Source organism: Carassius gibelio, chromosome B14, assembly GCF_023724105.1.
Source record: "Carassius gibelio isolate Cgi1373 ecotype wild population from Czech Republic chromosome B14, carGib1.2-hapl.c, whole genome shotgun sequence".
Classification (NCBI taxonomy): Eukaryota; Metazoa; Chordata; class Actinopteri; order Cypriniformes; family Cyprinidae; genus Carassius; species Carassius gibelio.
Window position 1 is genome coordinate 18,873,644 of NC_068409.1, and position 12,824 is coordinate 18,886,467.

At 35.5% G+C, this 12,824-nt stretch overlaps 1 protein-coding gene across 2 annotated transcripts in view; it reads left to right on the top strand.

The window, feature by feature from the left end:
• Positions 1 to 4,326: 4,326 nt before the first annotated feature.
• Positions 4,327 to 12,824, top strand: part of glra1 (glycine receptor, alpha 1) — a 51,816-nt gene continuing 43,318 nt past the window's right edge. For both annotated transcript variants that reach the window (XM_052574881.1, XM_052574882.1), the window contains exon 1: positions 4,327 to 5,115. In XM_052574881.1, the coding sequence (XP_052430841.1) occupies positions 5,069 to 5,115 (47 nt within the window). In that variant the 5' untranslated portion in view covers positions 4,327 to 5,068. The remainder of the gene's footprint in view (positions 5,116 to 12,824) is intronic.

Consider the following 12,824-nt stretch of genomic DNA (forward strand, 5'->3'; position numbering starts at 1 on the left):
CAAAAGTGAATGTAATGTAAAAAATGCAATGCTTTTTCTTCGATCACTCATCTTTCAGCTCTTTCATCCTGAGTCATGTTTTTGAAAGGACTCGTACCCTAGGATTCCGCATCCAGTCCAATTCCATCCCTGCAAAAACATTATAATCATTGCTGTGCACAAAATAATTACAAGTGCTCACTGTTTTACTATCAGCAGTTTTCATTTCTGTTGGAAACTGCAGTGATATGTAATTATTGGTACGTATTTCGCATCTTGGCAAAAATGTTCCCAGAGGTATGTTTTTTGTCATGAGACCATGTAGTGATTATTTGTGGATTATTGTAATGTTTTTATCAGCTGTTTGGACTCTCATTCTGACGGCACCCATCCACTGCAGAGGATCTATTGGTGAGCAAGTGATGGAATGCTACATTTCTCCAAATCTGTTCTGTCCTGAAACAAACTCATCCTAATCTTGGATTGCCTGAGAGTGAGCACATTTTCAGCAAATATTTATTGTGTTAACTATTTCTTTAAGAGTCTATGTCAGTCTGACCGCAGCTGTAAAGAATAGCACACCGTCAAAGGTCAGTAAGACACATCACTTTCTTCACGTTATTTACCAGTTTAATTTATCAGCTGTAAATGCAAGCAGAAGATGTTTTATTGTGCATTTCTATTGCTGCTGAACCACATGTATAGAGATGATTACCAGCAAGCTGTTTCATCAAGAGAGAGATAATATGAGCACGCTACATTGAACTTATGAGTTTGTGCAGTCTTTGTGTCTCCTACTAAAACAGCTTTTAGTTTATGATGAAGCATACAACACATTTTCATCTTTTCATTTCGTGGCCTTTCCAGAGGAAACACATCCTTGATTACACTGAGAATATTCCTCATGTTTGCTATGTAGATCTGTATTGGGTCGTGTAAGGCTCAGGACAGTCGTAAGTCATTTTGATTAAGTCATAGTGATGGGCTGGCCGCTACAGAAGCCCACTTTTCATTTAAGGTAGAGAGGTGGGCTTGGGCTTATGGAAATACCTTAACAACATTCACAAAACAGCAGCCTGACTAATTCATCAATAACAGGAGATACTAAATAGTACAATATCTGCATTGATACATGCATACAGAGTTTAAAGGCATTGTGTTTTCATTAAAAAAAAAACAATTACATTAAATAAGAAAATGTTATCTATTTACGTGGCTTATAATGAAGATGTAAAGAATATGTATTTATATTTGCATTAATATATTTAGGATTTATTCAATTTTATAACTTTACTTACTCAAGATTTATAAATACACATTCCGATCTTGTTTAGTCAGAATTATAACTATATATTAAAATTAAAATTAAATTAAGATTTATGCATTTAGCGACGTACAGTGCATTCAGGCTATCAATGCTCTACCACTTGAGCTCCAGGAACACTATTTACAGTTAACAATCACGGATTCAAAATTATAACTATGTTTTTTTTTTTTTTTAATTCGACATATTCATATTCATACTTATAACTATATATTCAGATTTGAGATATATTCAGATTGTACATATGTATTAATATATTACATTTTGTATCTATATATTCAGACTTTTATCAATATATTCCAAGAGTTAAAACTAAATACTCATGATTTACATTTACTATTCACTGTATATACTCATAATTAGAACTACATACTACACTACATGTATATTATATTCAGATTTATACATTCAGACTTATGTGTTCTAACAATATAGGCTGATTTACTTCTGTATATTCAGGTTTTACATTCATATCTTAAGATTTGTATTTATAAATTCAGACTTATCTATATTCCAGTTTTCATGTAATATATACATGCAGATTTACATATATGCATGTGCATGTGTGGGTGTATTTAAAAATGATACAGGCTAATGATCACTACTGACGCAGGAAGCGCTATTGAAAGTTCATTTCTAATGTGAAGTAATCTCATAATGTATGCCTACCCAGTTACATTACATAAGAGAGACATTCAAAAGAAAAACAGTGTGTGTTGGGGTAATTGGGATATACTGATCTAGATGATTCAGTCAGCTCATTCACCTCCCACTGATGGAGATATGAGATGAGAGGAAGTGCTTTCTGTGCCTGAACAATAAGGGACGGTGTTTGCATAGCACCACTGAAAATAGACATTCGTCACACTGATCATATGAAACCAACCGGATTAAATTAGGAGCATTTTCTCATTAGATAACAATTAGAAATATTAATTCAGTGTTTAGATACAGTATATTTTAGACATTTAGTCACAGTGCCAGAATGTGGGGGAAAAAGTGCAAGAATCTGTTATTATATCATATATAAAATGGTTTGGCGGTCCGGTGCTGTACGACACAGGCATGTGAATGGAAATAAACATTTAAAGAAACATTTTTTTTTTTTTTATTCATTCTGTCATTCTGTCAGCTTGTCCAGCATCCAATGCTTGTGTTAGCGATTTTACATGGTAAATAACTTTTTAATCTTAACCTCCTATTCAAAGGTTTTAATATAGTACATTCAAAGCAGCCTGAACTGACATTATTCAATTCTGTCAGTGTTTTGGCCCACTTACAACAATGGCAGTGGGAACAATGCAGAACGGGCGAATCTACCTCCAGACTCAGCCGCCGAGCTGTTGATGTCTTTAATCACTTCTTTCTGTACTGTTGGTGTTGTCACGGATAACAAAATTTAACTGAATTTCTAGACTCTTTATTCATCATGAAATATTACAGCTGTCAAGGTGTTATAGAGTTTGACAAGAGATATACAGAGCTTATATGAATAAAAACAAATACAAGTCAGTAATTGATCACAGATCCAAACTGATCCAGGGAACGCTTCTGTGCTTAAGCAACACTTAGAGATATAATATATAACAGATATATAATATTCATCATTTGATAAACCAAGTCCAACTTTACTTTTTATCAAAATAAGAGGCTATGCCTTTTCTCAGGTATCATATTCATTAATAGAAAGACAATGATGCTGACTGTGTTACACTGTGACAGTGTTTATTCGAAACATGTTTGTTACGATTACGTCATGTCGGTTTTTACAGCAGCTGTGCGCCGGCGAACATCACGCTGGTTATTATCCCTGAAGTTGAGCTTCACTCCTGATGTGTGTCCAGAGGAGGCTGGGGCTAGTTGTCACATGGGATATATCTCACTAACTACAATTTTGACTCATGTCCAATTACAACAATGTATGTTTTCTCTAGCAAAGGGTTTGTGATTTTGTTATAAATGTCTAGTTCAAAACACTTTAAAATGAGATTTTTGTGAATTCTGTCTTCTAGATTAGAATTATTAAGAATTTTGTATGTTTTGTTTGTCAAGTTATAATTCATCTTAATCATAACTATAAAATTATGTTCTCTCTCTGTCTCTTTTACATGATATGTGTCATTATTCACCATTTTAACCAGTGTCTTGAAAATTAGCAGTTTTATACACCACCTCCAGATAACCTACCTATTCAAATGCACGTCATTTTTAAACTCTTGGAACATTGTAAGAACAAATGCTAACCTTAACGTGTTCTATTAATAAATTTAGTTGAAGGAACACTGTACTAACCTTTAAATAACATTGTTAACATTAACGTTTTTGGAATGTTCCGTGTTCCTGGAATGTTGTGGTGTAATAGAATTAGGGGGAAAGAACATTGCAGGAACATTATGCTAACATTGATTTTTGGCTTTAGTTATCAAGTTAACAAGTGAACTCAGACTATAGCTAAAGCATAACATTTGTTCAGAGCAAGTTATTACATGTGTTTATTTTTTCCCCTCAGTTTTATTAGGCCTGCTTGTTTTTGTTTCATAATTATTGTACTGTTTATATTTGACTGATTTCAGTGTATCCTGTTGACATGCCATAGAAAAGGTGGATGAATAAAATGGTTTAAAATTTGTTGTGGATTATACCTTTGTTGCCAAGATTTTAGTGTTGAGTATAAAATAAACAAACTAAAACTCGTTCCTTTTTAGGTAGGCTAGTCTATCCCTTCACCCATTTAATAAACATGGCAACTGGATGGTCAGAAATGGTTGTTATAGGCACTGCAGCTCTCTGCCATCCAATGTGTTTTTGTAGTATGTTTCAGAAAACTAACACATGTAAATACTGTACATAATACAGCCCCAAAACAGCGTAGCCCTACAAGTCCAACATATGGCAGTGCGCATCTCCAATCCGAGCAGGAGGCATTAGTCTGGAGTGCCATTCAGACCAATGACAGCAGCATGTGGGCGTGTGTTCAGAGTGTGTGAGCTGCTTCTGGAGTTTAGTAAATGACTGCAGCAAGAAATACTGTGCAGCTGAGGAGCTCACTAGCGATGGTACAGGCTCTGTGTGCCGAAATATCAACGTTTGGGCTTTTCTGACCAGGATTCGAGAAAAACGTTGAAACCCAAAATGAGCATCGTCTCCTAACTGGACCAGACAATGGAAGTCGCTTCCTGCAGCACTAACAATTCACCCCTGGGAGACAAGTACGTACTAAATCAGACTACCTCGGCCAGAGGTAGCTAAACTAACGCGTGGTTCAGAAGCAGCACATTTCTTTAGTGGGGATGCGTGTAAAAAGGAGCGCGGAGGAAAAGAGCAGACGCGTATGTGTAGATGCTACTGAATGACTTTGGAGACATTCCGGCGCTTCGAGGAGATATAGTGCATAGTTTCGGTTGTTCTGAATGTTTGCGATGGAGCGTCTTTGAATTTTCTTGCATTTAATGCTTCTATGGATCGTCCGGAATGAACGTCTGAATTTAGTTTTTTTTTTTCCTTTTTTTTTTCCTCTCAGCGCTGTTTCTTCCACCTGCAATTCCGCAACCCGCGTGAAACAGGAGCTCCGCTTCACCTGACGTTACACAGCCTCGCATCGGGAAGATGACCAGCTCGTCTGCATCCTCCTGAGATTTCTTTGGCCTTTCTGGGAATCCGAAACAAGCAAAGGACGACTTGTTCACGTCAGAAGTGAGAGAAGAAGGAATTGTAGCGTGCACTGAGCTGTAGCGAACTACATCCACACATCTCCAACCTGACACAATGTTCGCACTCGGGATATATTTGTGGGAAACTATTGTATTTTTCAGGTACGTATCGTGCTGAGTGTTTTATTATTTTTTACTCTAGCATGCTATTTATTCTCTTGTTTGGATATATAGCTGGTTTCTTTACTTTTGCTGAGAATGTTTGTATTTTGGCAAATAGGTACGATGATTTCAAGTAGGCTAGTAGTAATTATTGTCTAGTTGGGCCTGATAAATCATCTACTGTAATCTCATGTCTGCTAATTAAAAACAAACTAAGTCATAATTCTGTGTCATTCAGCTATCCGAGTCAGAAATGGCAAGGATTCCCTTTAAAACAGGCTAAACAGCGAACACTAGTGGCGATTCGACGAACAGCAAGTTATCAACAGGCATACAAAGGCGATAGTATTGGATAATGTCATAAATGTAGCAGTGTTATTAAAAACAATAATTCAGCAGAATTATGTACAGATTTAGTTTTTGTCAACACTATCCCCGCAAAAAAAAAAATGTTCTGAGAACGTTCTTAACGTTCGAATTTGGTTGAAGGAACGTTATTTTGAATGTTCCAAAAATGTGGAACTGTCCAGTTTGCTTAACGTTGCTAGAACGTTATTTTATGGTTAGCATAACGTTTCTACAACGTTCTTGAAACTTAAATTTCGTAAAAAATATATAATCAGTTAGCGATATAGTCAACTGTCTCAACGACAAAACAAAACACTAACATTATTTTTATGTGTTTGTGATGTGTACATCTGTAATAACGTGTTACGAACTTCTGTTGTTGATTGAAATAAAAATAATAATATTTATAATCATAAAATAGCATTTATTTATTTATAAATAATATGATCTATCTGTTGATTTTTTATCCATTTCTATTCTATCTACAAATCATTTTCATTCATTCATTCAAGGAACATTGCATTAAATTACAGTTGTATGACAAGAAAGCATAGGCCTCTAAAAATCTTACGTGTATGCAGATTTATTCATTATTACAGTTTAATTGAAACGGAACACTTGATTTGATAGATGCAATATCAGGCTCTAGGTTAATGGTCCACATACGGATTATTCTATCATAATGACGATTAGAATCCTTTAACAATAGCTGTATCACAAAAAGATTCACCTTATCTAGCCGGTGGTTTGCAGTAATTATTTTGCATTCAACGGCCAGTGTTTAGTTAATGAACTGGAATCAGGATATTGCAGTCTCAGCTCTTGCTGCTGAACTTTGCAAAGCCTGTTAATTGATATCTCTTTCCCCATCGTCTCTGCCTACACCCCAACCTCATTTCACATGCAGAATTATTATAGACATTGATCACTCTGTCAGTGCTAATGCCACTGACGAATACAAATTGTACACAACCATAATTTGCTCTATGAATTGCATTTCTCTAATTGATTTCCATATTAGCCTGCACATTTTCCATGCAGGAGTTTTCACGTGAGAGGCTGACGTGTGCATGTCACTGAGGCATAGCTATTAAAATACAGCACATGAATAAAGCAGACAGGATGTTATGTCATCAGGCTAAAATATGCAGGTAAAACCATGAACGGCTAATCCAATTAACGGCAGAGGCATGCGGTGAGCATTTAGATTATATGCACTGTAAAAAAACATGCTTCTTGTGGTGACATCTATATTAATTGGTTTAAGATGAACAAAAACATTATTTAATATGACCCTAAATAATCCCCAAATTAGCCTAACGAAAGCGACATATTACAAAATAGCTACATCAATTATTACAAGATATTAGGAAGTTTTCTCAAGTCTTCTTGTAATGCAAAATAATCTAAAATTATAATATTTAATTGTATAATTTAATAATATATAATAATAATATAATTATATTTAAGAATGATGAATATTTGCAATTAAAGATGTATGTTATTGTTATCAAATTTAATTAAAATACAAAAATTTATAAATAAATAAATAAATGGTTGGTTTGTAGGTTATGTTCAAGCTGAGTCAGAAAAAATATACAATGAACCCAAGCAAGGACTTGTCTTTGTAGTGTTGTGCCAATGACACTCTGTTCCCTGTGTCATTTTAATTTTTTTCTTTTTTACAATGTCATCTCCTCTGGTTTGCATGAAGTCCCAGATGTGCCCTGCACTCACTTTGAAACTGTAGTTGCATTGTTTTGGGACATTACTGCATATTCTTTCTCTGTTAAATTGCTGCTAAAAGCTCACCAATTAAAATTTGCAATTGCCTCAAGGGTTAATATCTGCTAATAGAGATTAGTATCAGAGTTTAGTTTTGGTCTCTTTGGTAATTACATATGCACAGGTAGTTACTGAAACAAGCAGATGCATATATGCTCTCAATTTTGTGCTCTGCTTTACAGCTTTTTACTGATTTTCTCATTAAAGGTATTGGAAGAAAAATGGAAGTAATGGGGGAAAGATAGCTAACTCAGTATCTGAAGATAAAGCCTACAAATAGTCATCTTTGTAAACATTATTTTTACTAATAATGTATCATTAATAATCAAAGACAAGATCATGCCATAAATAGCACTGACACGTCACTAGCCGTATGCATTTTTGGTTTTGGATCCACCAACTTTAATTTTTGTATTTGTAGAGGTTTGTTGTAGGTGTGCAAAGATCAGGTACTTTCGGGCATATTGTGATTTGTTCTCTTCTGTCCTTCAGTTCTGTAACCACACTGACAAATTAAGAGCGGCTTGTGGAAATGGCATTTTGGTGCCAGAGAGGATTTCTTGTGTGTTACAAGATCAATAAGGATTGTGTCCATCAGTGGTCCTAAGAACATAATGAGCTACACTTAGGGCTAATGATTGGATGCTCACATTAAAGTATGCAGGTCTCTGGGTTGTTTGCATATATTTTCTGGCAGGATGCTCTGCTTTGGTTCCTGCTGCATCAGCAGAAGGATCAGAGCGTCTCCACTGCCATGACCAGCATCGATCAAGGTTCATTTGTTCAGTGGTGCCTTGATTAGTGAAAGCATTAATTACTAAAGACGCAGTCTGAAACCCACATTACGTATCCGGCTTACTCCGTCCTTTGGCAGCTATGGTCACGATGAGCTGGATATGCAGGGAAGCAAAACTAATAGAGACTGTATCCTCAGATTTCACACTGTCACAAAGATTTTTTCAATGGCGCGTTCATGTAAAGAGTCTGTAGTGACAGAGAATGGCTCTGGAAGAGACTCGATAATCTGGCACGCTGTGACTAATCTTATTATGTTTGCATTGCAACATTTTATAGTAAATACAAAGGAAAGTGTTTCTCACAATGAGCGAATTCACATGTTTTATTTTATTATATATATGTAAACATTTGACTTCAGTACAAAAAATATGTTGGGTTTGCTGTCTCCTTTTTTGTTTTTTGGTAAAATAGCTTTGGATTTTAAAAACTGAAATACTGTGAAATATTATTACAATTTAAAATAACTTTTGTTTTAAAATGTAATTTATTCCTGTGATACAAAGCCTTTACTCCAGTATTCAAAGTCACATGGTCCTTCAGAAATCATACTAAAATGCTGATTTGCTGCTTATGAAGCATTTGTTATTAGGGGTTCAAGCACATAATCATTACCTGAGATTATCACTTTCATATTTTGTATGTTATTCCTGCTGCGACGTCGCAAAAAAAAAGAAAGTGTCTTTGTCACATGTGGTTAGTACAAAAACTACATGGAAGATATACTTTTTATCACATCGCGTCGATATTTGAGGAACCCTTCCCTATTGTAGAAGTTAGGTTTTTTATTATTATTATTAAACCATAAGGCCTAGAGAGCTGAAACTTGGTCAGATTGTAGTAGTCTGGCCTTCCTCTCATATCTAAAGCCTATCCGTGGTGTTCTTTTGTGAAAAACCTACTTTTGCAGAAATATTCTCTGGACAGTGATTATCAATAATTATTTTTAAAAAAGTAAAAACTTTGACTCACCGCAAAACGTTCGAAAGAGGCGGGGCAACTTTTACTAAAATGGCTGTAACTCTTGAATGCAATGAGATATCTTCACCAAACTTGATACACGTTTACAAGCTCAATCTTTGGTCAAATAAAAAGCCACTTAGATGGCACTATAAGATGGAAAAAAAAAACATATAAATTCTTATAACTACACCATTGTTGGTCCAGTCGACTTGAAACTTGGTATGCAGTGTTTTTGTCCAGTGTCCCACAAGTGTCTATGAGGACATTGGTGTATCTCAAAAACAATGAATTTTAAGCAACTATTAAACAAGGTTAACAGAGGCAGATCGGAACGAAACTTGGTGGGCATGTTTGACCCATGGGCCTAAAGGTCTATAAGAATTTTGAAAGAAATCAGCCACTAGTTCGCGCTAACAAGTTTTATACACATCCACACAATATGCATAGCATTTGATAGATCTCCTCATATTGCGCAACTGCTGTCGATTAAATAATCTCAATTATTTAAAACCTACTTTTGCGAACTAATCCTATCAAACTACTGCAGCTTCATGTCAAATGACAGATGTCAACCAATCTTAATTTGCTTCATTGCAGCTAGTTGACAAGTCAACATTTCTTGTTTTCTTTAAGTTCAACTCAATGTATTAAAATACAAATAAATTAATGAAAACTAAATGGACATTTTAAACACAAAACTAATAAAAATGCCCAAAACATTACTGAACATTTTACCTATCATGAAAAAAAAAGAAAGAAAGGTGTTGTTAGGACAAATCCCTAAATTTTTACCTCTAAAAGAGAAATGTAGAGCAGCACTTCCCAGAGAAGTTTTTCCTAAGATGTATCCGCATTTAAATGCCAAACACTTCTCCAATTTAATAGTTACCCGGCTCCAGTAAATGTTAATGAGCAGAAAGAATAATGATGTGCAAGAACAGAAAAAGCCTGACTATTGGTTACTTTGAAAACAAAGGATATCTGGTGACGCAGACGGTCAATGGCTATGAGAGAATAATGGATATGCTGCCAAAACAGTTCGACGGGATTCAGTGGCTGGTTAAGAAAATCGAGCAATTCCCCACAAAGAAAGACCCATGAAATTGGCAAGAAGAGGACCATGTCTCAAGGACTTAGATGAAATCAATATACCACAGGCTATTTTATGATTATTATCCTCCATTTTTGTCAGACACACTGATCCTGTAGATTACAAAAAAAATGTCCATTGTCCCTGTGAGTCTTCAGCCGTGTGTAGGACGACCTGAACAAGTCGATACATATTAAAGTCCATCATGTAGAGCAGATAAACAGCCCTATGGAAGCACTTAAAAATGCAACTAATCTGCACTAAAAGTGCTCATAGACTAAAAAGCCCATGGGATATGTTATCATGTGATTCACAGGCCGGTTAGTGACCTGACGTTTAGTGTAAACTCAGGTCATACTGAGTTGTCAAAGCCACAGACATGCACCCTTTTATCACTTATTCATTTCTAACAGCTTCCAATGCTAATGAAGATACTTGTGTATAGGGATGTCAAATTTCGATTATTTCCATGATCGATCGTCGTTTAAATTAACGATCAATTAATCGATTAATCGTTAACCATAATACTGCAAAATGCGTCTATTGCAGGCACGCAGTCAGCGGTATGACAGGATGTGCAAAAGCCACACACACACACACACACACACACAAAACGCTTTCTCACTTGAATTAAAGAGGTTTTAGTCTGAATAAAATGCTAGTAGCAGGATTATAAAATGAATAGATGCGATTATGATCATTTGATAAAATGAAGAGAGCGCGCCATACTTTTGAGGTCATTTTACTTTGTTGACAGTTTCCAATCCCGCACGGAGAACGCTGATCGCGCCTCTTTAAATGGTTTTGTGGTGCTCGTTGTTGTATTTTAAAGCACAATTGCAATGTTTTCAACTGACATTATTGTATTTAAAATAAAATTATCCGAAATGTGGAGCGCGTGTGACTGCGCTGCACATTAAGTGAACTACATCGGCGCTGCTGCACCAAAACACAGTTGCTCACATTAATTTGATCCTGCTGGATTCTGTCCTAGAAAATGCAGATTTTAAAAAATCCGGCATACAGCGCATTAGATCGTGACAGTGCATGCGTGCACACGAGGATGAGCGAGCGCGGCTTTGGCTAGATTTATTTGGAGGTTATTGCTCATGTCTCATTCGGCACAAATCGAAATGTTTCCATATTCGCAATGTATTTGAATGTTAAACTATTATTTGTAATGTAAACTAGGCTTGTACTTAACACGCATTCGCATATAGACGGAAAAGATGATCCTCTTCATATGAGCAAAAACGTCCTTGGCATAACAGCAGAGTGGACCGGTTTTAAATCCGTTAATCTTAATTATTTAAGTCGGATATATTTCGCATAGCCTATTTAAAAAAAAAAAAAAAAAAATTGTTATTTTTATGTTGGGCCTATTACTTAGTAGGCTATAAATTTTCCTTAAAGCATCCCATTTTGTCCCAGGGCTTAGAGCCCTAGTCAGGTCCATGGAGAAACTTGTGAACGATGCTCGGCGTCACCGTTTAGTGACAGCAGTGATAGCTCCAGGAATGTGTCGGTCACAGCGCCTATTAATCGCTGTTTTGAATCCAGCAATTATTTATTTAGAAATGATAAGATCTGATTATGACAAGTGTGGTATAAAAGCTTTGTTTATTAGAGGAATAATAGGTTAACTGGAAAATGTTAGATCGCGACCATGCTTTTGGACCCCATAGTCTTCATTTACGCGGCTTTGTTCTGGTTTGCCGGTTGGTCACGAATTTCCACAAATTCAGTATATTTAGGCATCGTTTCTTTTCCTAAATCTTCATAGTCTAACCCTCTAATTTCCCATTTTATTATCTTTCGCTTTTAATAACTGTTTTCGCATCTCTTACTGTGGTAAACATGGGAAGGGAAATTAAAGATTTCATGAATTAAGAATTCGTTCGATTTATTAATTTGTTCCCTTATTTCACTTAAATCATGGGTTATTTAGGGAACAAAATTAATGAAACATGGAAAATTGCCACATTAATAATTCGTAGGAATGAATTAACAAGTTGTAGGAATGAATAGACTACCTGTCCTGTCACTGTGTCCCGCAGCCCTGCAAAGCGCACGATATAAAACAGTTATCTGATGAAATGATTAGTAACTACATTTCTATTGCATTTAATGTTGAAGAACTTTTATGTTGTTTCTATTTTAATGTACTTTAAAGATTAAATCACATTAAAAGCTTAATTTGTACATTGTGAATGAATGATGATGCTTTTATATATCGTCACCGTCACTCACAGCCGCTCGCACGTGTTGAGTGCGCATGAGCCGCACGCAGCCCAACATTGAATCGGTTAACCGACCATCGACAGCCTTAATCGATTGCATCTCTTATCGACAATTAATCGATCATCGATTAATCGTTGACATCCCTACTTGTGTATGATGAGGTCTCGATTCACTTCCATGTTCACATAGCTCTTTTATTGCTTCTTTTTCTTTGCACCAGTGTGAATGAACTTTAAATCTAAAGCTATTTTCTTTTTATTAATTTTTAGTATTGAAAATGACAGTATATATTTACATTACATTTACGTTTAAACATATAGCAGACGCATCTATCTAAAGCGACTTACAAACGAGGACAATAGAAGCAATCAAATAAACAAAAGAGAAATAATATCATACGTAAGTGCTGTGACTAGTCACAGTTAGTCTAGTGCAGTACACATAGCAAAAAAAAAACATTAAATTAAAAGTATGAAAAGTAGATAGA